This window comes from Squalius cephalus (assembly GCF_949319135.1).
Source record: "Squalius cephalus genome assembly, chromosome: 17".
NCBI classification, from domain to species: Eukaryota; Metazoa; Chordata; class Actinopteri; order Cypriniformes; family Leuciscidae; genus Squalius; species Squalius cephalus.
The window spans coordinates 32,174,886-32,201,355 of record NC_137138.1 but is presented as its reverse complement, the minus strand read 5'-3'; the positions used below and the strand labels follow the sequence as shown (position 1 = coordinate 32,201,355).

General features: G+C 37.9%; 1 protein-coding gene and 1 long non-coding RNA gene across 2 annotated transcripts in view; one reads left to right on the top strand and one right to left on the bottom strand.

Moving 5' to 3' along the window:
• cct6a (chaperonin containing TCP1, subunit 6A (zeta 1)) overlaps positions 1 to 26,470 on the bottom strand; it is a 27,077-nt gene extending 607 nt beyond the window's left edge. The window contains exons 1-13 of the mRNA XM_079847021.1: positions 26,226 to 26,470; positions 18,980 to 19,043; positions 16,630 to 16,764; positions 16,371 to 16,544; positions 12,141 to 12,244; positions 10,590 to 10,700; positions 10,322 to 10,481; positions 9,770 to 9,852; positions 7,687 to 7,783; positions 7,466 to 7,613; positions 6,233 to 6,366; positions 6,025 to 6,127; positions 52 to 124 (exon numbers count right to left, since the gene is read on the bottom strand). Of these exons, the coding sequence (XP_079703147.1) occupies positions 52 to 124; positions 6,025 to 6,127; positions 6,233 to 6,366; positions 7,466 to 7,613; positions 7,687 to 7,783; positions 9,770 to 9,852; positions 10,322 to 10,481; positions 10,590 to 10,700; positions 12,141 to 12,244; positions 16,371 to 16,544; positions 16,630 to 16,764; positions 18,980 to 19,043; positions 26,226 to 26,362 (1,523 nt within the window). The 5' untranslated portion in view covers positions 26,363 to 26,470. The remainder of the gene's footprint in view (positions 1 to 51; positions 125 to 6,024; positions 6,128 to 6,232; positions 6,367 to 7,465; positions 7,614 to 7,686; positions 7,784 to 9,769; positions 9,853 to 10,321; positions 10,482 to 10,589; positions 10,701 to 12,140; positions 12,245 to 16,370; positions 16,545 to 16,629; positions 16,765 to 18,979; positions 19,044 to 26,225) is intronic.
• On the top strand, positions 14,704 to 15,222 carry LOC307144593. Its single transcript, XR_013818791.1, has 2 exons — positions 14,704 to 14,738; positions 14,953 to 15,222. It is a non-coding gene; the product is annotated as an uncharacterized lncRNA (long non-coding RNA).

Sequence of the window (26,470 nt, the reverse complement as noted above, 5' to 3'; positions counted from 1 at the left end):
TCAGGAACTGAGTTTGAAACCACTGTTCCAGAGTCACAGAAAGAGTCTCACCAGGAGTGGAGCAGTTGCTTCTTCACACAGTAGTTATCCCACACACCGGCCTCTCCTGCAACCATGGGTTCACCTACAAACAACACACACTGATGTTAAACCAAAATACCACAAACATCTGAACTGAGCTCACAGGCGGAGGAGAGAGACGTTCATACATCTCACTCCACCAAATCAGCTCATCTTTTTAAATATCTGAACGTATACTTAACATCAGTCAATCAAGCATTATTATTATGATAATCAAGCACTATTTAAATGATAGAAATTTAGAAATTAGAACTAAAACTTGGTAACCATGTATGAATGCATATTTGTCTGACACCGCCAGCAATACGATCCCATTCATTTCAATGTAGCGCTGGCGACTCCCGGTGACACGAGCAACAGTGACCGTTGGCGACAGAATGTGGGACACACGACAAAAGTTCAGGAATTTTGACTTTATGCAAATAAGAAGCGATTTGAGCGAGCGACAACCAATAGGAAAGAAGCCTTTCAGTGGAGCTCAGCTCCCGTCAGTCTCGAGTGCAGGAAAGACAGAAGAGTTCGAGGGCGATTTCACTGTTTTATATGATTTGACTGTCACGAACCACAAACATGGATATAATAAAATGATGCATGGAAAAGAAACTGTCGACAGTGAGTTTAATTCATACATTTATAGTTTGAGTGTTGTAGTTTTATGATGCAAGTTTAGCACTGCTGCAGTTCATTATACAGTTTCCCCTGCATTATGTTGACTATTTGGGACAAGAAAATTGATTATTTGTCAAATTCGAATGACGTTTTAGTAATTTACTGACAGTATGAGTGAGTTTAATTTGTTGATTGATCGATCGTTAATCTAGTAAATGATTTAATCCACTGAACACTGCTGTGGTGATATAAAAACGCTCTCCCAACAGCATACTGTTTCTTTTGCGCCTAATTCCTAGTCAAATTAAAATGATATAGTTGTATCACTCGTGATGGTATTTTGTAAAGATATGGCCAGACGTGCAGTCTACCAATAACATTAGAGCGACAGCACTACCAACGCCCACAAGCGACTTCAAGTCAAGTCAAGTCTATTTGTATAGCGCTTTTCACAATACAGATTGTATCAAAGCAGCTTCACAGTATTAAATTAAAATAATACAACAAGGTTTGTTTCTAGTGGAAAAGGCTGATCAATAGTATTATTGATTGATTAAATTAAATTAAATATCCCCAACTGAGCAAGCCAAAGGCAACAGTGGCAAGGAACCAAAAAACTCCATCAGGTGACCCAATGGAGAAAAAAAAACCTTGGGAGAACCCAGGCTCAGTCGGGGGCCAGTTCTCCTCTGGCGTTTATGAACTAGAGGTCGGATTTAACTGTAAGATTAAAAGTATTATATGAATGCCTGGCTGAAGAGATGCGTCTTTAATCTAGTTTTAAACTGGGAGAGCGAGTCTGAGCAACGAACAGTATCAGGAAGGCTATTCCAGAGTTTTGGAGCTAAATGTGAAAATGCTCTCCCTCCTTTGGTGGATCTGGATATCCTAGGTATGAGCAAAAGCCTCGAATTTAGTGATCTTAAAGAGCGCGATGGATTATAGGGCGATAGAAGATCCGTTAAATAAACTGGAGCTAAGTCGTTTAGGGCTTTATAAGTCAGTAGCAATACCTTGTAATTAATACGGGACTTTATAGGTAACCAATGTAGTGATGATAAAATCGGTGTTATATGATCATATTTTCTTGATCTAGTAATAACTCTAGCAGCTGCATTTTGGACTTCACAGTACAGAGACGGTGTGAACGAGGCTTTATACTTTCCGCGTCCGCGCAAAAATCGTCATCGGAGGGTGTGAGCGGAGGCTCCGAGCGGAGGCTCCTTGTGGACATCCGTGTGCCACCCATTTTTTATGACCGCGTGGTCACTAGGCTAAAACAGCGCAAGCCGATCTACTGCGCATGTGTGGAACGCGTTCACCGAGCAGACAGTATAAATACAAGTAGTCCGCGCTGTCTGTGTACGCGTCCAAACTGGAGTATAACCGAGCCTTAAGGGTTGATGAGCTGCTGGGTTCATGAATATTAGTCACGTTGTCAGCGTTCGCTCAAACTGATTTGCTGAAATCAAAACAGGGATGAGCGCCAGCCAATGAGATTGCCGTTTGTGCATTAGTTCCGCCCACTACCGGAGAAACCGACATGTCTCCTGATCGTACTTAAAAGCTGAATTATTCAAAATGATTTGAATTATTCTGTTATTTTGACAGGAAAATACAGCGAAGAATATCGTTTCCATGTAGCGTGTCGATTCTGCGTGGTATGCAAGATTCTCGCTCTCTCTCTCTTTGCGTGTGTGTGAGAGAAACAGCGCTCTCAGTAAAGCGACGGGCGAGTTGTGTCTTCACACTAGAGGTACGATGCACACATCCACTGAGCTGATTAGTAGTAGCGAAACTCTAAAGCGCTCGGTCAGTGTTCAGCGAGGGAAAATATAATCTTATACTTAGCCTTTAACTTTAGCCAGGTTAACACACACACACTGGCGAGTAAATAAGCATTTATTAGCCAATGGCTAATGATAGACATTTAGTCGCCCACTGACGGTTTAGTCACATATGAGAGTGATTTACTCACATTGTAGAGGGTTGAATTATCATGAGAAAGGTCAAATCTTCATTTCTTTTGCTAAGGCAGATTTTTTGCTCATGTTTGAAAGTTGTAGAAACCTGGGGCCGTATTCACAAAGCATTTTATCTTACCACTAGGAGTACTCCTAAATCGCACTAAAAGATTTTAGCTAGGAGTTTTCTATTAAAAGTTATTCACAACGCCTTTCAGACCTACTCTTAGTAAAGAAAAATGACAACTCCTAAACTAAGAGTGAGTCTTCGTTGCTATGGATGACGTCATTACTCATGCACGAGCTTGACTGAAGTGACCACCTTGATTGGCTGATGATTGTAACGCGGGAATGATTCCAAACACCTCCCCTACGATGATGAGTGACAGGTGACAGGTCTGAGAATGCGTGCGCTACACAAGTAGTGCGAAGGACGGAAGATGATGAATAACTGAATAAATAGCCTAAATGAATAAAGAGTAAGGCTAAACAAATAGCCTAGAAGCCTAATGAAACATATGGATTGATGCAATATCTTTGCAACATTATTGAATTAATCTGTCACTATTAGGGGTTGCACGACTACTGATTTCTGCAAGTCGATTTCTTATCAAAACAATATTCGAGTTACTCGACTACTCGTGGTTCATGCGACTGTAAATGAAAAGACATGAAATAGTTATTATCAATAAACTTTTATTAGCCCAATTCATAGCCTAATGCAACAATTACATATGTAAACTCTTAAAACATTATAATTATTATTTATGAGTATGACATTATTTAATTTTCATGTAACAGAGTAAATCCAAATAAATATCCGTTTTTGCCTTTCATTTCATACGCAATCGCTTTTAGGGGCCGTTCACATATTGCGTCTTTTGCGCGCTAAAGTTTGTTATTTCAGTAATGTAGGCGTGCGGCAGGCGCACTCATAATGGAAGCGACGCGGTCGCGGCGCGCTCGTTTTTCCAGGCGCATCTATGCCGCGGCGAGATGAAAATGTCTCAACTTTTCAGAATGCCGCAAGCGCTGCGCAGGTCATGAGACAAAAACCAACCGATAAGCTTGCATTTCCGTAACAACATCGAAAGCTCGGCCGAACAGCTGACCATAGCTGTACAGGGCAAGTTTTTATTTCTCATTTCCATATATCTAGTGGTAAAGCTAATGCAAGGGCTAGAAATCATTAATCCTTTGCTGATACTTCCTCGTCAGCGCAGTTCATGGTTGCATAGCAACGACAGACGCCATGGGAGCGCAAGCACTTGTGGAAAGAAGGAGAGCGTTTTTAGACGCGATATGTGAACGGCTCCTTACAGAGTTGGCAAATTACGATATTTTTGTCATCCTTGATGAAATACTGCCACACATCATGATGTGTGGTGTCTGTTGGTGACGTTCGACCTTTTTGAATTCATTTATGTTTAATGGGCGCTCGAGTAGTCAATTGTTTCCGACAGCGCCGAATAGTGGTTGAAGTAGTCGATCTCTCGACTACTCGACTAGTCTGTGCAAGCCCTAGTCACTATATGCCTCTGCCTACGTTTGCAAAGAGAAGAACATTTTAATTTTATTCACAATGAAACGTTACAATTAGTTTACATGCAATGTTGTTGTTGGTGGCGTTATTGCATCCCTAGTTATGCCTACAATGCAAAATTGTTCCCTCGCGAGTGGAAGCTCCTGTAGCCGCCGCATACGCATTTCAAAACATCGCAGCGTGAAATGCCACAAAAAGCGGTTTGTGAATAGGTCTTAGTGAGTTAGGAGTCCTCTCGACTTCTTTTAAGCTGTCCCAGGCTTAGGTGCTACTTTTAGGGCTAAAATGCTTTGTGAATTTCTCTTAGTCAAAAAAATGAGTCGTCCTAAAGTTACGAGTGACACGCCCATTATTTTTAGGAGTTGCTCCTAAATTCGCCAGTTAGGAGCTACTTTTAGCCTTAAAATTCTTTGTGAATACGGCCCCAGACCATTAATTGTGGTTTTAAACTGCTCTTAATGGTCAGAACATGACAAACACTTCACATTTTAACAAGTCATTCTCCAGTCGGTTTTCCTTCAAATAAATTTCTTAATAGAAATGTATTTCTATTAGGTGATACTGTTTCAAGTCATGAAACATGTTTGTGTTGCCTGACTGACTGTGTCCACAGTTTGCAGCGCAGACTGCACTATTAATATTACATGTTTAGGCTCTTAGAAATGCTCATTTGATTGTTTTTGTTAATGATTTGTTTACATCTGCATCCTAAACATTGGTCTTGCGTAGAAGCATACATTTAGATCATGATAACCACAGTTTAAACCATGCATTTATCAATACCTTAATACCAAATTACAATCGCTTTATCGGCCAGCCCTAGCCAGGGGAAAGTGTGATATAACTATATAAAACTCGTTCACACACATTTATGGTGAAGTGATTTTAGTGTAAGCTCTATGAATGAAATGAGTGCAATGATCACAAATTAATAGCTGCATTTCTCAAAAATAAGAGTTTGACGAGAGAAATATCAACTAAGATACTCAATCTTAAACATTTTCTACAATATGTGACCCTGGATCACAAAACCAGTCACAAGTCGCACGGGTATATTTGTGGCAATAGCCAACAATACATTGTATGGGTCAGAATTATCGATTTTTCTTTTATGCCAAAAATCATTAGGATATTAAGTAAAGATCATGTTCCATGAAGATATTTTGTAAATTGACTACCTTAAATATATCAAAAATGTATTTTTGTGAGTGAATGCGGCACAATCGCCAACATAAATGAACAACTTTACAGGAGATTTTCTCAATGTTTCGGAGTTTTTGCATCCTCAGATTCCAGATTTTAAAATGGTTGTATCTCGGCCAAATATTGTCCAATCCTAACAAATCACACATCAATGGAAAGCTTATTTGTTCAGCTTTCAGATGATGTATAAATCTCAATTTTAAAAAAATGGCCCATGTGACTGGTTTTGAGGTCCAGCGTCACATATGATGTCTATTTAAATGTTTCAAGCCTTTAATGATACGATAAATGTTTTTCTGTCCAACTCTCTCCCAGAGATGACAAGCATTTTGTATTCTTTATCATTTGTTCAGATTTGCATTTATATCCGTGATTTTAGACCCGTTTTCATCTGATTACAGATACTGATTTTGGGATTGAACTGATTTTGGGATTGAACTGATTTTGGGATTGTAACAGACACAGATATTGGCTCCACTGCACACGCCTGATTTACAGTACTACAAAATCTTAAACATTGACTGCACAAAAAAAAAAAGTAACGTATTTTAGAACAATCATAGAAATTGAAAAAACAAAACAAACAATTGAGCTATATTTAGAGAGAGAGAGAGAGACACATGCCTGTGTTGAGGTTCACTCCCACCAGTTGTCCGGTCTCTTTGAATTCACTCTGGAGCTTCACAAGAGTCTCTTGAGGGTCGTAGCCTGAGTTCTGAGCCAGAACCTTTGAAAAGGAGATAAGCTTCAGTCAAAGGCTCCTTTACACAAAAAGCTTGTTGATTCGAGTGATTTACGCAGCGCACACATAGTTCTGTGGTTTGTCCAGTACCTTGGGGATGACGAGGAGGGCATCAGCAAACGCCTGCACCCCCAGCTGGGCACGGCCCTTCACTTTGGGCTTATGATTGACCAAAGCGTTCGCTACAGCCACCTCAAACGCACCGGCCCCGGCCACAACAGATCCTGCAAACACACACACACACAAGATGAGGAAAACACCACTATAGTCCACACAGGACCTCTAGCTAGCATTACCATTAGCCGTTTTAGGTGTGAGGCGATAGTGAATAAAACTCTTTAAATGAGTGGCAATGAAAGTGTTTAAGGCATATGGAATTGTTTTACATTTACGTGATTATGTTGTAATCAAACAGAGGGTAATTGAACAAGTGTATGCTAAAACTAGTCTAACTTATGACGTATTCCTCTACACAGGAAGTGATTAAAATAGGGATGCTCAGAATAAAAGTGTTTAACCAAACCGAAAACGCCACCTGACTCAGACTGGGACTGTCAACTTTAATAGGATTACTAAAACAGTTATTCAATATGAAATGGGATATTTTCTTTACTTTTCAGTATTATCCATATAAAGTTCTTTAAAGGGGAGGTTGATTATGATTTCACTTTTCTAACTTTAGTTAGTGTGTAATGTTGTTGTTTGAGCATAAACAACATCTGCAAAGTTACAACGCTCAGTTCAAAGCAAAGGGAGATATTTGCTTTTAAAGAAATCGCTTTTTAAGGATTACAGCAAACGGCTGGTAGAGACTACACCACATTCCTCCCGGGTTAGTGACATCACCAACCCTAAAATTTACATAAACCCCGCCCCCTGAACACGATTTATAGATTGTCATGACAGAATATGCTAATCAATGACTAGAAGATAACTAACACAACAGCTTCATAAATTCATCAACTAACCATTCAGAAATGTTGTCTACATGTTGTCACTTCTTGAGTCTCTCCATCTTTGTCTGACTCCAGTTTGAACATAAAAGGCTAAAAGTTTTTGAAAGTTTCAGGACTCGAGCTCTTGAAGCTCCGCTCTCTGTACCGGGAGCAGCGGCTCATTTGCATTTAATGGGACATACACAAATTGGTGCGTTTTTGCTCACCCTCAAAAAGTGACAATTTTAACATGCTTTATAAAAATATCTGTGGGGTATTTTGAGTTAAAACTTCACACACACACTCTGGGGACATCAGAGACTTATTTTACATCTTGTGAAAAGGGCATTATACCACCCCTTTAATGTTTGAAGGATTGTCTCTCTACCATCTTCAATGGCGTTTTTGACGGCCCGGAGCCCGTCTCGGACCGCATCTTTGATCTGTGTGAGCGTGTGCTTGTTGGGCCCTTTCACCAGCAGGGTCACGGAGCGAGGGTTTCCACACTTCTCAATGAACGTGTACTTCTCCTCTCCCTGAAACAGAGAGCCAAACATAAGTGACTGTGAGCTGACATTCAGACTGTTGTTCAGAGTTTAGTTCACTCACCAGTGTGTGCTCATACACAAGCCCAGCATGTCCCAAACACTCCGGCGTGAGATCGTCCACCGAGTTCATAGCTATGCCGCCGCATGCCAGAGACAGCCTTAGGGGAAGAGAACATGTTTGGAATAGTAAGAGGGATTTTGCTTTTCAATTTTGACAAAAATGTTTAAACTTTACCATTTTTACTAGGGATGTCCCGATCCGATCACGTGATCGGAAATCGGGCCCGATCACGTGGTTTCAGACTCGATCGGAATCGGGCGTTACCTCCCGATCAGGACTCGGATATATATGTATATATATTCTCATTATTTTTTTAACACATCTATAGTTATGCGGTGGCACAGAGTTACGCCGGTTTCACACTGCACGCGTTAGCAGAGCGCAAGCAGCGCAGGAGCAGTGCGTATGGTGAGCAGGGTCAGGACACACGCGTTTTGCTTTCACACTGGCAGCGTTTGTCACACGCGGCTGAACCGCGGGTTGTGTACAGACAGAGTACTCTATAATGGATAAGTTGGCATTGCTTTATTTAGTTTTCAAATACATTTAAGAGAAAAGACTTGTCAAGAAGCTTATTTTATTAATAATTTCATTTATATAACTTTTGGTTCATCTTTGTTTTTATTGTTCTGGCAACAAGTTTGTTTTTTGACATTTGTTTTCTTTTTAAATTGCTGTTGGTCATTTTATCGACTGTTTAAAACACAATAGATATCATCAATGCACTTTTTGGATAAAACTGCGGTGTATTTTGGCCATGATCAATGCATTGTCACTTTAATTCAGGTAAGCGGCGCAGCAAAAATAGACTCGGCGCCGAAACGATCGCGGCACTGCTGCTTCTGCTCTGCTCCTGCAACGCGCTGCCGCGCTGCCTCTGCGTGCGGTGTGAATGCTCTAATCTGTTAACATGGGCGCCGAAAAAAATACGCTCTGCTTACGCGTGCAGTGTGAAACCGGCGAGTGCAGTACCTAAAAGCACATTACTGGCTTTGCAAACACTGTGGCACTTTTATTTTTTTATTTGTTTACATGCCTGCCGGGTATTTTAAGTTGAGGTGCTATTTGTTTATATATTAGACTTTTTTTTATATTTACTGTTGCACTAAGTCCAAAAGTGAAGAATTGATGTTATTTATTACTTGATTGTTCAAGCTTCCTCACAGAAGTGCTCTGTTTGTTAACAGAGTTGTTGAATGTTAAAATAAGGTGAATTAAATAAAAAATAATGAGCATCCTGGATCTGTTTTTCGCTCTTCTTTATTTTTTTTTTTAATGTATTATAGAAGTATCGGATCGGGACTCGGTATCGGTAGATACTCAAAATCAAATGACTCGGACTCGGAGGCAAAAAAACCTGATCGGGACATCCCTAATTTTTACATTGTTTTAATAAATAAAACAGTTACACTTGACATAAACCTATAAAAATTGTATTGTACTGGTTGTTTTTTGATAGTGTAAGCCAGGGGCGCCTTATTGGGTGGAATATTTTCCCAAGAACCCTCTTATAATCATAACAGTGATTAAACCATGCATTATATAAGTCACTTTGGAATATAAGTCACAGCACGTTTCAGATGATAAAAAAAAAGTGAAATAATGTGCTAAACCTTATTTCACAGACTTTCGCACTGGGTAGTTATAGGAACTATCCACCAACTTTTTTTTTTTTTTAAATGGCGAGTGCTGGTTCGGCGATCAGCGCTTCACTTACATCACTGGCAGATCCTATACTGCTGGTTTAGACCCTGCTCTGAAGTAGGAGCTAATTATTTCCCCCAAAAGACGTTCCTAGAACTAACATCGTTCCCATTTCCTACGGTGCGAACATGCCAAAAAACAGGTACTTCCTCCAATAGTTCTAGGAACTATGAAAAGGTTCCTCGAGTGTGAAATCCCCTATTGTTTAACCTGAAAATATTATGCAAACGTATATGTGTTTTCTATTTATATTCAAGTAGCATAGTTAATGTTTATTTATACATGAGAAATACCAATCAGTTAAGCAGAAAAAAATAAACTTTGGTATGAGAATTAAAAAGGGGTATCGGTACACCCCTACCTAACATCATTCTCATACCTTTCCATGTTCCTCCTCTTTGCTCGGCGCAGAGCCACAATCCCCTCTTTAGCCAAAGCATCCAGAGAAAATGGATCAATACCCTGTACAAAATACACTTTGGTTAAAACTAAGTGATTAGCAAGCTGGAAAAGTTAAAGAACAGACACTCCACTTGTCTGATGAAAACATGTAATGTAATTGCAATTCTGTTTGAGGGGTCTTTTAAATGCATACACAAGAATATAAAAAAAATATAAAAAATAAAACTTTCTACATGTCATGAAAAAGTGAGTAGTGCTTGTCTGAGCTTATCAGGTGGTCAAACAACTGTCACAGTATTTTTTTTATACACTCAAAAGCAAATTACTCAAGCCAATTTTAATTTCAATAATGACTCGTAATAATGACTATGATTATGTGGCTGAACTTCACCTGTACAAAAGACCTGTTTACTAACCCCAAGTATGGCCAATACTAATAGTGATGCTTGCCTTAGAGAATATAATTAAGTAGGGTATAAATAAATCGATTCAAAATCATTTATTCCACAAACTAAAATAATTACATTACCTTCTGATTGAGGACCACAAAGCCTTTCTTAGTGTCTCCACACACTTTATTCTTTAGATCAATTATTTTCTTCACACGATCTTCAATGAACTTCCTTTCAGCCTTGACCAGCTTGTCTCTCTCATCTGCACTCTTGTAGAAGAACCCAGAGTTCACTTCTCTGTGAAAACAGGCAATCGTTTCATTACAGATCTCCTAATTCATAGATGATTAGCAACACCCAGTAACCTACTGAAAATAATTAAATATGAACATTTGTAAAGCCTACGTTTTCTCATATTCCAAAGAAACGTTGCAAGTGAGAATAAAAGCGTCCTCCACCCTCTTCTTCATGTCAGGGTGTCTGGATCCATGGTCCAACACCAGTCCTCTGATCAGCCTGAGAATAAACACACACAGATGTAAATGTAAGTGCTGCAACCCCTGTTGATTACACACCCGAGTTACTTCTCTTACAGGGAAATCAAGGAGACTTTATAGATAAATATCTTGGGCAGAGGCCAGAAATTCAAGCTCAAGCAAAGACATTTCTTCTTTTTCCGTGAACCATGAAACTGTCAAAGCACCAGGGGTGGCGTTTGCTCATGGGAGTCAGAGTTCAGATAAAACATCAGCTAATGATGATGCTCATTAAAGATTTTAGGAGGGCTTTAACCCCCCTAAATATTTGCTATTAACTGTACACTATTCGTGATCGCCTCAGTCACCTTTAAAACTCATATGAAACCGGCTCCTCCCAGTATCATCTCCGCAGCGTCAGTGTCAGAACAAAAGCAGAGGACAACGTGTGTATTCACTGATAGAGCGTTATGATAGATTTTATATATATAAATCAGTGTAGTTCTTTGTTTGTCATAAATGCATTTTACATTATATGATGCTGGAGCAATTCAACACGAATTATTGATTTATGAAATTCCTTTCATCCAAACAGCATGAGACTTTGACACTTTTCCTATTCTTACTATTATTATTTTAACAACGTCAAAAAAACAATGGCAGATTTTAAATGAACACAAATATATACATTATTGCAAAAGTATTATTCTAAAAAAAAAAAAAGTGTGTGGAGTGAGTGTGCGCAGCCGCAGTTTATTGCATCACTTAAGTGCGTCTTTTTGATTAGCCTAGCTGATACTGAGTAAAAATATAAAGAAACAGGCCTATTCAATCTTCCCTGGATGTTTTTTTTTTTTTTTTTAACGAAGAGATTAAATAGCAATCATGAGAATGGAAGAAGCAATAAAAAATAAGTAAAACCTTATCTGAGGACAACAATGGGTGATGAGAGACTAAAGCCACTTAATGCTCATGTCTGTGGAGAAAGAGTTGGTGACACGTTTTGATCTGGATGAGCTTGTCAATAAAAACTGCACTGCAACAAAAATGTAAGGCATGTGTTTTTATATTTAATGCTGTTCACTGTGAGTTTTATTAATAGTGTAATAGAGTTAATAGTGCATCGTGCATTTTGTTTGGTATAACGTGAGGTATATCGTTCGGTAATGTCGTTGTTCTATGTATGCCCACAGGGAATGCCGTACTCTAGGTTTTTGTGAAGCGACGCCACTGCATAGCACAGACATTTGACTAATAGACTTGTAATATAGCCCACAAGCCAATCCCCCAATCATCATTCTCTTTCATTATATGGAAAAAACTGCCTAGGATATTCATCTAAAATATTCTGTGCTACACAGAAGTCCTTCTGTCATGTTCAAAACAATTTACCACTTTTCACAATTTCATTTTTGAGAACTTTTTCTTTAAGGAAAGTCTACAATCCACACAAGAGAGGAAACCATTGTCTGAGTCTTACTGTGTATCGCTGTCGGTTTTGTGCCTCATCTCCATGATCTCCACCATGTAGAGGTCGATGGGCTCGTTGGGTTTCCTGATGGCCAGCACAGCGTCCACCACAGCCTGAAGTAAAAGCACATGTAAGTGTACAGGGGAAAGATGTCCTATCCAAATCATTTTTATCATATTAAAGGGGTCATGAAAAGCATTTTCAGATCTTTATGTATCTTATGAAGTTAAAGTTTTTGCACCAATCAAATTTGTGAAAATCATTTTCCATACTCTGTTTCAGAGGCTGTTAGGTCTCAGAAATGCAAATAAATGCCCAGTGCGGTGATTGACAAACTGTGTCGCACTATATTCACACCCTCCCCACAGTATGCATGATGTTTTGATGCTCGAGATAGCCAGAGCTGTGACAGGATCGGATTTGGAATCAAACATATACGAGACTTGGTGTGGTGTGGTAAAGCATGTTAAAAAAAAATCTGTATATAGTTCTAAAACTATTATTAAAGCTGCAAGCAGAGAAAAACGTGTTTCTAGCATGTTTAACACTTGCTGGAATATTTTAAAATTATAATAGGAGTGCATGACAATATTAAACATGTCACTTCCTGTTGCCAGCAGATGGCGCTACAACAACTACTGAATATTGGCATGTAGATGTCTTCAGGCCAGGACTCAAACATCCAATCATCTCCAAACTTCACGTTGGAGTTACAGCAGCCCAAACATTCATGGAATTGATTGCATTCTTTAACACTTAGCTAAATGTAGCTAGCATGTTGCTACTATGCTGCATGCTATTTTAGCACAGTTTAGCACTTGATGACATTTTAATATGATGCTACGAGTGCATTAGTCTAAAACGTGTCACTTCTTTCCAGTAGGTGGCGCTACAACTATAATGGACGATTGGAGTGTGGATGTCTTCAGGCCAGGACTCTTAACATGTGAAGTTTGGGGCAGATTGGACAATATATGTCTGAGTTACAACTTCCTTGAGTTATGGTGAAACATCAAACGTTGTCAGGCCGCCACGAACACGCACTTCAACGAAAACGCAAAAGCTTTACAATGTAGCATTGCAAAGGCCTTTAGATTACACTGACCAAATATATAGATGACCCGATCAAATCTGTAGGAGTCTGTTAAAGGGGGGGTACAATGGTGTTTCATGTATTCAGAGTTGTTTACAGTGTTAAAGAGATGGATTCTCATGCATAACATGGCCAAAGTTTTTAAAAAATATTTTGGACGAATAACGGAGAATTTCTGTGCCGAAAATCTTACTTCCGGGTTGGTACAAGTTTCGGCTGGTTTTTTTTCGACCGTGGATCTAATGACGTAGACCAAAGTGGAACTCCTTATATGAGCATTTCTCCCGGAAAAGCGCGGCCGCGCACACGTCGACCAGAGGAGAGCGAGACCGCGCACATCAACGCGCTTCAACAGGAAATCATCGGCAGCGCTGCATAGTGTCTCCAAAGTGTGTTTTTGGATGTGAGGGAAAGCTTCCCAAAGAACCCAGCGTTAGGAACAGTGGATGCAGATTGTTGTGTAGTTGTGTAGACTGTTTGTTCCCTGCATTTCGACGATGAATGTTTTATAAACAAAGCCCAGATCGGATTCTCTCTATGGCTCTGGCTTCGCCCACACGGCCCGCCTCCAGACGCTCGGGTTTTTTCGGAAAGACTCGGTACAGCCTATCTTTAAACTAAAGAAACTAATAAAACTAAAGACTTTTTGGAGATATGAAGGATGCAATACTACTCTATAGGTACTCAAGATTAACAGGAGATTGAGTGAAAATGAGCATTTCACCCCCCCTTTAAAGTGTGACGCATGGAAATGGAAAAAAAAAACAAAATTTTTTAAAATGGGCTTTTTCAGATCTTTGGATCTAGTGGATGAAATGAGCTCACGCAATGCATGTATGAATGCGACCGGAGATGACGGAAATACATGGAGACCAGCTGTCGTTCCTGCTCTGATAAATGTATGACCCAAGTTTAGTTTAGAAATCAGGAATGGTGAGAGAACGGGTACATTTGTCTCCTTCAAACCAAACTCAGGTCTTCAGCCAAGCGGTTCCTATAATGTTTACACATTAGCTCAACAGATGGAGAGTAGTCTAGTATGTTATGGTTGCTTGAACGCATTGAGTGTCTACACAATGAAAGCAAATGCATTTTAGACTACCTCTGGAAGTGGTCGAAAATGGACAAGCTAAAAAAAATATATATAAAAATAAGACTCCCGCACTGTTTTCTGTGCTGCACACATAAAGTAACAGTAAATTGTGCAGCTCTTAAAGTGACAGCAGACTAATATTCCTGCTGCCGTCTCTAATAACACTAATCAAACAACAAAATACAAAGATAAAATTCACTCGATCTTTGAATAACTTTTGTAACTATATTTGTAATGTATATTTTATTTATAAAGTGCTGTTATTTTACATTTGATTAGTTTGTGTACCTGAATATCTTACAACAGTTTATTTAAAACGTATGTTTGTTCAGTTGTCTCTATTTGCTGCTATTTTTGAGCTCTTTTTTTAATTTCTGAGTGTTTACTTGTATAATGCTTGAAATTTATGTTAGTTAGGATAGTTGTTTTTGCTATAGTATTTTTAAACCACAGGAAAGTGTTCCTCGTGTAAGTGTTCTTTAGCCTGTTGATTGTTGTTCATGGTATCAATGTTTTGCAATAAGACAAAATAAATGTGAATGATATCCAAGGTTTTTTTTTTTTAATTAGAAATCGCTAAGAATCGTAATCGTTAAAATTCAAATGATACCCAACCCTAATGATAAGTTGCTGAGTGAACGGGACATGTGGTAAATACGGTTGTAAAACCCCAAAAGAGTGTTAATAAAGCCCTGCTGTTAGAGAGTGAATGCGCATTTTCATTCAGTCCGTCTCCTTCGCTCAGTCTGCCGTGCTTCTCATCCGTGTTGGGATCGTTTACATCAGAAAGCACATTCCTCTTTGAAGCAGCAAACACGCAGTGCTGGAAATTAACCGCATAGCTGGCAACTTTTGAGTTTAGCTTGGAGTGAGAATTATGGAAGTGTGTGTGTGTGTGTGTGTGTGTGTGTGTGTGGATGTAAAAATAAAAATAAAATTCTTGCATCACAATAAGTGTATTGTGATTGTCAAAACATTTTAGTAACTAAACTGAATTTTATTAGGTTTAATGACAAACATGTTACAATGTTTACATATGGTACAACTTCTGGTAAGCTACGGTTTTTTTATTATTGCTTGACACAAATTTCGCGATTTCAATTCAATTCTTGTGATTTGATTTAATATTGACTCATTTGGATAAATATTAGGTACACAAGATAGGCGTTAATTTTTTAATTATTAAAATAGAGCGTTAATAGCTCTTTTTTTCTAGCCAACTAACGTGCTATATTATGGTCATTAAATGGCTTTCCTGAGGTAAATGTTGTGACAATTGTTCTCCAGCTGTTTTATTGACCCCTTTCCACGGTTGAAAAACACTGACTGATCGATATTATGTATGAGGAATATACATTTCGGTAAGTTATACTATATCTTTTAACATTGTTCATTTGTGTTTATTTACTATACTATTAGCTAGTAGAGATGATCGGTTCACATGCCGTTAGGGATCTGTCACGTCATATTTACAAGCGCCAAAACTGTATTTATTGTTTGAATTTCGTAATAAAATTGACAGAATCTGAGAGCTGAGATTTTTTTTATATCATAAGTAACCTGCTCTATAGTCTGTCGGTCTCCGTGTCCTCTCTGCTTCGTGATTTTTCTGTGCGTGAGAAAATGGATGTGTGGCACGAGAGCGTGTGAAAAGTGTCAATTGCGTGAGTCTCACGTTGAATGCGCGAGCGTTGGCAGCTCTGTAACCGTTTGATGGAAAAGTTATCTTAAAAATGCAGGGAATAATTCCTATTTATGAATTATTTAGATTTTAGAATGCATTTAAGTGCACATGATAATATCTGGATATATTGTTTTACTGTATATCAGCACGTCTAATGGCAACAAAATAAAATGATATTCTAAACTGTGTAAATAACAAGAACATTTAGATTTTATCACTTCATGTCCCCTTTGAAGACGATGCCATGGGCACAACTTGTGATCCAGTGACAAGTAACAAATCCTTTTTTTTCTCCCCATGTTAAAATGATTTTCTGTTCTATCATCATAACTGGTTTAAAACGTTAGATATTCAAACAACGTTTCTCACCTCTGTTAGTAAATCGGCCAGCTCCACGTGGACCTTGGTTCTGAGTGAGGTCCTGGCTACATGGATGAGAGTCTCTCTGTCCATCTCCTTCACGACCTTCACCTCTTCCAGCACCTCAAGGGCTTTTTCCTTCGCAGCCTCGAACCCCTCGGCGATCACCCTGGGGTGAAGACCCTTCAGACAAGTACAAGACCAGTTTAAATGAGGAACATGACTCGTGACAAAGACAAAACTAGAAATATGAGAAGCGCATGTAAACCTCAGAAACATAGAGGTCCGCCTGCTTGAGGAGCTCTCCAATAATGAGCACGTTAGATGTTGTGCCATCTCCCGTGATGTCATCCTGGGCCGTGGCCACCTTGGCAATCAATGAAGCAGTGGGATGCTGGATTTGCTGGAGAAAAAAAACATAAAAGGAAAATAAATATCAAGAACATATGCAATTTCAGAGAGTGGCTTGAATAACGGGGAATTAATGATCCTTCACAGACCAAAAAACTAAATATAATGCACAGACAAATAGTGTCAGCAACCGTGACGAACACATCTGATGTGTTACAGCACCTGAGGTTTCGCCACCCCAGACTAATGAGATAATTTTATAAACATGGTATATTATAATAATAATAATCTCTAAAGAGGAGCATTTTTATAAACATCTAGTTCAAATCATGAAACTCTAGAGGGCTGATCGGTCCTTTACTGGCGATCTGCAAGCTCTCACATCAATACTGCATGGCACAAGCTGATCCTGCAGCCAATGAGATCGCTTGCTCATCATTCATGTAGTCTGGTTCAGCTTGCACCAGAATTCGCATACTTCCCTACTTCATAGTAGGCGAAAAATAGTATGACACAAAATAAGTCTTCGAATTCACAGTACTCATAAAAGAGTAGGTAAAAAGTACCCAGATTACCTAATACTTCGTGTGATTGTATGCTTACGATGGACACTTTACTATCCCATGAGACCACGGGAGAGGATTTATGAATGACAGTGAAGTGACGCAACTGACAGTGGTAGATCACATGATAATGACACTGACAACATGGCGAAGTCCAGATTGCAAGCACACACACTCTAATACTATATAGTAGGGCTGGGTATCGATTCAGATGTTACAATTCGATTCGATTTCGATTCGCAAGCTCTCAATTCGATTCGATTTTCGATTTCGATTCTAAATTAGATTCCGATTCGACTCAATGAATATTTAATACAAATCCTATATTTATTAAAAAAAGAAAAAGAAAAGAAAAAATTAACAAGTTTTCAAGCGTTTAATTAATAAAAAGAAATTAAGAGCTACAAACCTGTATATTAAACTTTTTATTTTAGGTACATCAAAACAGAACCCAACTCTATATTTCAAATGCATACAATGAATAGACAGGATTTTGATGCAAGATGAAAAATTGATGCTGAAAACTGGACAAGTCAGAACAGTCCCATGTCTTGATCAAACAGGTTAACAATCCTCACATAAACCCATATATAAACATTGCATATAATTTTTATCTGTGCCCTTAACAGCAAGGCCATATACAGAAATTGAATAAAGTTATCAAACAGTCTGCGCAGCATTAATTATAAATTATATATAGACTTATCAAAGTTACAAAAGTTCTTTAGTCAAGAGCACTGAGTGTTTTTCTCTGTTCCCTTTGTTCTTTGATTAACTTTAGCGACAGAGATAATTAGTGGCTACTGTGTACTGTCCCTTTAAGAGCAGCCGCTGTTGACAGAGACGCGGATCTCACACGCGCCTCATTCTCTCACGAGTCATAACTCTTCACGTTCATCATAAGACTGCTCTTATGTTATGAAAATACTCGACAAAAAGACATTTTGGCATAATTGTGTGTGTTATTGTTCGTTCAAGCACGAAAGAGAACACTATTCTGGGCTGTCTTGTGCGCACGCACGATATCATCGGAAGTTTTTCTGTGTCACAGTCAGAACATTCAAAGCAGCGAGCTCTTTTTTGTCTTGTCGCGCATGAATGGTTTAAAAACATTTGCATGAATAAGAGCGGGATCGTGTAACACTAGCCAAAAGATGACAAAAAATTAAAAGATGCTAATATTAATTGCGTTAAAACCCAAATTTGTTTATTTCATATAAAAATCGCAGCATTTTGCGTCATATAGCCTAATTGCGTATAGGCTTGACATCGCGATTGCGATATGATTAAACTTGCAGCACTAGTTGAGGTTATTTTATGCTAACTAACATAAAATCACAGCATTAGCTATAAAATGGAGTTTGCAAGCCTGAATAGTGGAGGAAAACTAATACTTGGGTAACAGATAAATAAAGATGGGAAAAAATCGATTCTTGGCGTTTGAGAATCGATTTTGAATCGACCACATTTTAAAATACGATTAATCGAAAAATCGATTTTTTTATGCCCAGCCCTACTATATAGTTAAAAATAAAAATGTTTATAAAATGTTATAAAATATTCAGTCCCCAGTTTAAACAATGTTTCTCATGCTTGTTCAATGCGCCGTAAACAACTATTGCACTTGCACCTGTGGAACAATTAATAGACAGTTAATGTCATATGACACTAAAGTTCCTAAATCATTAGTAGTAAAGCTCTTACCATCTCATGCAGCAGAACATTCCCATCTTTGGTGAGCTTGATGTCTCCTGCACCGGACACAAGCCTGCGAAACCAACAGAACGTGTTAATAGAGAAGAGGATTGAGTCAGTGCTGCATGGAGCATGTGTCCAAGATGCCATGTTTATTGTGTGTGTGCATTCACTTTATATCCATTTACTGAGCTCCAGTCTTTGATTATGATTGGCTGAGCTGTGTTTGAAGCCATTGTAAAATACTCTATAAACACACACCTGTGGACTCCTTACATCACTATTACTGCGCTTGACAACCATTCTGCCATACGCTGCTGAAGAACTTATGATTTATCAAATTATTAAGAACTTGGTTGGTGTGTTTATAAAAGCTTGCTGAGGTATAGTTATAACAGTTGTGAAGTGAAGCCGTGGTTCACAGTGATTTTAGACCATGACACACCAAGCTGACGTCAAACAAGAAGCAGTGATGAAAGGCAACCGTGTTAAACCGTGTTACCGCCAGGGTCCGGGATTAGAGAATGCACTCGAACAGATTGCAAAGAGGACAGACAAAGGCCAACAAGAAAGTACACTACCGGTTTAGATCGGTAAGATTTTTAATGTTTTTAAAAGAAGTCTCTTCTGCTCCCCAAGGCTGCATTTATTTGATTAAAAATACAAACAAAAACAGTAATATTGTGTGAAATATTATTCCAATTTAAAACAGCTGTTTTCTATGTGAATATGAAGAGTTCAGATGCAAAAGCCTCTAAGTGCCATATGAAATTTTCTTCTAGAATGATCATTTTTATCAATAGGTAATTCAAATTACCTATTAATTGTCATTTAAGTGAAATTACTGAACTTAAATATACAAGCTTTATAAAAATTATTATTCTAGAAGATTTCACATGGCACTTAGAGGCTTTTGCATCTGAACTCTTCATATATAGTTAAGTAATTTATTTCTGTGATCAAAGCTGATTTTCAGCATCATTACTCCAGTCTTCAGTGTCACATGATCCTTCAGAAATCATTATAATATGATGATTTGATGCTCAAGAAACATTTATGATTATTAATGTTGAAAACAGTTGTGTACATTTTTATTTCATGATGCTATGATGAATAGAAAGTTCAAAAGAAGAGCATTTATCTGAAATGGAAAGCTTTTGTAACATTAAACACTACCCTTCAAAAGTTTGGGGTCAGTAAGAATTTTAATTTTATTTTTGGGGGAAAGAAATAAAATAAATCAGTATTTTTATTCATCAAGGATGAGTTAAACTGATCAAAAGTTACAGTAAAGACATTTATAATGTTAGAAAATATTCTATTTTAAATAAATGCTGTTCTTTTGAACTTTCTATTCATCAAAGAATTTTGAAAAAAAAAATTGTACAGAACCGTTTTCAACATTGAAAATAATAATAAATGTTTCTTGAGCATAAAATCTGCATATTAGAATGATTTCTGAAGGATCATGTGACACTGAAGACTGGAGTAATGATGTTGAAAATTCAGCTTTGAACACAGGAATAAATTACATTTTAAAATATATTAAAACAGTCATTTTAAATGGTCATATTTCACAATACTACAGTTTTTTTTTTATTGTTTTTTTTATCAAATAAATGCAGCCTTGGTGAGCAGAAGATACTTTTAAAAACAAAAAAATCTTACCGATCTAAAACTTTTGACCAGTAGTGTATGTTCTGCGCCTGTGCGAGATGAAATAACAGTGGTCTGTATTCATCATTTAAAAAGAGAAACTGGAACTATGACTGCTGCTGATATAAAACCATTTTTAAAAAGAAGTGTTTCCACATGTGAGAGTTTCAGCTTGTAAGGGCAGGCAAAGACGGCATGTGTGAATCAATTTTTGCAGCTTTTAGATAATCGTGCAATCCTTGACCTAACCTCATGCGAATATAATTACAACTAAATGCCCCTTATTTCACACCATTAAGAACCCTCACGTTAAATGGATTCTTTTGAGATTTTTATAATCAATAATTATTTGGACACCAGCCTGCTGAAAAGTTCTCTTTCTTTGCTTTAAAACTAACGTCTCATCATAAAACCATTATCCTGTGCGCCTCGTGACAAATAGAAGTAGTAAAACTGAAATGTGTGCATGACAACTCAAATCTGCTGAGGAGCTTTACAAAAGCAGCACATCTAATGATACGTCGTAGTCATCTGACTTTAAAAATGTTGGAAATGCATACACAGATGAAGTTCACAGCATCGACTGCGCCACTCTGAGATGATAAACACCGGATCATGAGCGACACGCATGTACACTAGGGGTGCGACCAAATCTCTATAGGGCGATGTATCGTTGTCCTTCTCCGTGGGAAACGAGAATAGACATGCTGGTGCCAAATATTGATATTTGCATTAATAAAACAAGGCGCTCTAAATAGATTTCCCTACTTCCAGCATCAGTTCTTCACGGCTCCTCCAGGTGGCGCTCAACACATGAATGAGGGAAACGTGATCAAGTAAAGTAGCCTAAGACAAAGAGGGTTTAAACAGGATGGCGGACAGAAGTGCGAGTAAAATAATAGACGCCTCAGCCACGTTTGAGTCTAAAGTCTGGACCCACTTCTGCTTTAATACCATTGATGGGACAAACATGTTGTAAATAGATGCTCCCATGTGTATCTGAGCAAGCGCTCGGTGAAAAGCGTCAAAAATGCATATTGTTTTGGAAGAGTTCATCATTGTAGCCAATCACAGACATAAGTGTTGAGCACACAATGGCCAATCAGAGGCGTTTAAGAATCCGTTCAATATCGCTGAAAACGCTAGAGGGAAATGCTGGTATCGTCACATTTTTAAAAAGTTAAAATACCCAAGTTCGGGTATTTTACAACACTTATAAATAGGGCTGGGTAAAAAAAAAAAAAGATTTTTCGATTAATCGTTTTTTAAAATGTGGTCGATTCAAAATCAATTCTCGGACGCCATGAATCGATTTTTTTCCATATTTATTTATCTATTACCCAAAAGCCAGTATTTTTCCTCCACTGTTCATAGGCTTGCAAACTCCATTTTATAGTTAATGCTGTGAGATTTTATGTTTGTTTTATCTTAATCATAAAATAACCTCAACTAGTGCTGCACGATTAATCATATCGCAATCGCGATTTCAAGCCTACGCAATTATAGCAAAATGTTGCGATTTTTTATGAAATAGGAAGGGCACAGGTAAATATGATTCTGTTTTAATGTACCCAAGTGTAACTAAAATAAAAAGAGTTTAATATACAGGTTTGTAGCTCTATTTCTTTTTATTAATTAACCACTTGTAAACTTATGTTCACTTTTCTTTTTTTTATAAATATAGGATTTGTATTAAATATATATTCAATGAGTCGAATCGAAATCGAATTTAGAATCGGTATCGAAAATCGAATCGAGAGCTTGCGAATCGAAATCGAATCGAATTGTAACATCTGAATCGATACCCAGCCCTACTAATAAACCAGGTTTATTTTAAGGAAGCTGATAAAACACCCAGATTTTCCCAGGTTTAGATAAATGAGGTTGGTAAATTTTGAAATATATCCATGTTTATATAAAACAAGTTGATAAGCAATTAAATGTGTCAGTTTACACACAAAGACAAGTTTAAGCTTTTAAAAAGTTTGAGCATAAAATGTTTAATTTACTTAAAATATTTGATTTAATTTACAGACTGAAACTTTTTGCGCTGTTTTCTAACAGTTTGGACTTTAATGAAGAGAGAAAACAATTAGACCGATATTGTGATTTATCATTATAGGATTGTCTAGCAATATATTGATTATCGCAGAATTGCTGTATCGTGATGTTATCGGTATATGACCGTGAGGTACCCTGTGATTCTCAACCCTAATGCTACACGTGCCTTGCTTTGAAACACACAGGCTACACACTATTTAAAAATCCGCATAATACATTTTCAGTAAACATCTTAATTTTATAGTTTTTTCTTCAAATAGTTTTTCATGAGAACATTTTATAAGAACAACACATTTTTAGCGTTGCGAATTTTGCGTCGTTATTTTGAGAGAACCACCGGCTGGGTGAACATTATCCTTTACTTATAGGGAATCAGGCCAAGACAAAAACACGTTTTAAAAGAATAATTGATGATGTGTTGACATTTAGATTTTGAACAAAAGCAAAAAAAAAGTTACTTAGTGTACCTTTAAAGTCGCAATGAAACACTTTCCTTCCCTAAACGGCTTCCCTAAAGGGTTAGTTCACCCAACAATGAAAATTCTGTCATTCATTTCTCACCCTCATGTTGTTCCAAACCTGTAAGACTTTCGTTCATTTTCAGAACACAAATGAAGATTTTTTTGATCAAATCTGAGAGATTTCTGTCCCTCCATTGACAGTCTACGCAACTACCACTTTGACGCTTCAAAAAATGCATTCATAAAACTAGGGGTGTAACAATACATCGTATCACAATATAATCGCAATACAAAAATGCAACAATATGTATCGTGGATAGTGACAATATATATTGTGTATAGTTCACTCAAAATTAAAATTACTGTGTGAGAAAATAATTCCCATTTTTAGAGTTTTAGTGTCAGTACTACATTAAACTACTATATATAATGTAGAATATAATGTAGAATAATCCAATAGGGGAATATTTGTGGCTCCTGATAATGCCAAATGTCTTGTTACCAGTAAAAAGTGTCCTACATTATTTTAAATATATCTAGTCCGTGAAAGAGTGGAAGCATATTCATCTAAATTATTTCTGTATTTTCAGCTTCAGAATCATGAATATTGTTATTCTGGTGTCTCTATTGTCCTGTGCTTTGGTTTTCAGCACCAAGTCCAAGACTATTCATTTACACTCACAATGTAAAACCAAATTTAGCATTTTAATCAACAGCACATTTTTTGTAGACCTTTTACCATATGTCTTGGATTATCGCAATAATATCGTATATCGTGAGTTCAGTATCGTGATATGTATCGAATCGTGACATGTGGGTATCGCTACATCCCTACATAAAACTAATCCATATGAATTTAGCGGCTTTAGACACGATCCCTTTTGTATTATAAACAGATTTAATTTAGTCTTTTATTCAGATATGAACATTGATCAGCGAACATAAACAGAAGCTCAACCGAACCTGCTCAACGCGCAAGAACAAACCTCTTGCTGAAACTAGGGGTGTGACGGTTAGTATATAACCGTGAGACCGACGGTTATAGTTGAACACCGTCATTACAACTCTATAACCGCCAAAACCGTGTTATTAAAATATTTTTTACAAACATTTATCATAGAGAATGTTTAAATACTAATTAAAAACAATTGTTAACAGTCTGTGTTATTAATGGTCTACGTCGTTTCCAACTGTATTTGATTCTTTGCCAAGTAGGCTACCCCTTGACCGACCGCCAGTCATTTGAGATAGAAATAAAAGCTATGATATAGTGATGTGCCATCATTATGAGATTTATTAAACAAATGAAAAACATTTGCAATAATAAACATTAGCAATGAACATTTGCAATCGGGAGACATGGTTTTTACCACTTAATGAAGTTTTGTTTTGTAAATCGTCAGACATGATTTTTACCACTTCATTAAGTTTTGCTTTTTAGAAAACCTTTCTTTAAAGCGAATTTCGTTTTGTACAAATTGTATCTTAATTTTAATAAATGTTTCATCAACCAATTGCATGTATTTAATAAATAAAAAGCAATATAGGAGACAATATAATAACCGTGACATGGAGGCTCCGATGCGCCGCGTTCACTTGCATTGCATTGTGAAGTTGAACTAGAGCGCATCTCATCGTAAATGAATGAAACTCAGCGTAGGCCTATGCCTCATACATTAGCATTAAATATCTTTGCTGCATCCTTTCTAGAACAGACAAGGGTTTTCTTGCGGCTCGCATCAGCAGAGCATTGCATCGTCCATAGACTGCAAAACAATCAGCGGATGGCGGGCGGGCTCGGCTTTGAAATATAGTCAAAAAATGTTGGTGCGGATGATGAGTTTTGTGATGCGGTTGCGGATGAAATAATACCCCATCCGCGTATCTCAATTGATAACAACATTGAACACTACACAAATATTAATTTCATTCAAACTAAGTTGTCCTATAACAGACGAACGTCACATTTGACTCACGTCATAACCATCATCACTGACTCTGAAACCGGTGTTGTGCCGAATTTTGACTCCTGCCAAATTATTACCCCCCTCGTTGAAGTCAGTACCTGATTGCCTAATCCTAACCCCACCCCTAATTCTAACCCCTCCCCCACAACTAATCCTAAACCTACCAATACTAGGGCGGTAATAATTTGGCAGGAGTCAAAATTCGGCACGACACCGGCACACCCCTAGCTGAAACTCAAACCCGCTGCGTAACGAATGAACATCTTTGGTTGTTGCACGTTAAGCGATCATGCTTGAGCTTCTGAGTTTTACAATCTCTTTAATTCATGAACTTTTTAATGCAGAAGTGGTAGTTGCGTAGCTGTCAATGGAGGGACAGAAAGCTCTCAGTTCATCAAAATGATCTTCATTTGTGTTACGAAGATAAACAAAAGTCTTAGGTGTTTGGAACAAGTAATTACTGACTCAATATTTATGTTTGGGTGAACTAACCTTTTAATTTTGTCCATCAGAAATTGGTTGAATCATTGTTGTTTGCCATTACTGTGATGAGAGTGATTGACAGGTTGCCACACCCTCGCGCTAGTAAACATCATTAAAGAAGTCGTTGAGTTTGATTAACCTTACATGACTTAAATTACCAGGACACTTGTTTTTTTAAGACAACCATTCATTTTTTAATTCATTTTATTTGCTTATTTGGTTCATGCGTTCTTGAATTAAAATGGCTGGCCGCTGCATGCAATTAAAAACTTGATACCAAAGTGCTGCAAACATGTATTAAACAAATCACTCATATCACACAACACAAAGAATCGAGCTCTAGACCAGATTTGCTAATTATAAATGCAAGTTTACAGTCACGATGAGTGGATAGCACTGATGCTAACTTCTTGACAACCAGTGGGTCCAAACTTGCCTCAAAAACACACACTTTCATTGAACAAACAGATTTTTCTAGCACTGCAACACACTGCATTTTGGCATGTCGCAGTGACGGGGGAAACCGTGCGTAAATCCCGGAGCACATGTTGGACTGAGCCGGTTAGCGGATGACTGGGTGACAAACACGTGCTAACAAAGCGGTGCGCAACACGACACATAACTCACATTTTCATTGTTCCCTTCGGCCCCAGGTTACTCTTCAGCACGTCCTGAAGCCCCCGGGCCGCACTGATGTTCACGGCCAGGGCCGCATGGGCCCGGGCCACCTCTGCTTTCGGGTTTAGTGCTTTAACCGCGGACATTCTGCTGGAAACCTGAACACAGAGTCACGGGGATAACGGAAGAGACGCGGCCGAGGTTCAGGCGTCTAGAAGCTTCCACTCCCTCTTCTTCTTCTTCTTCGGTGGGGT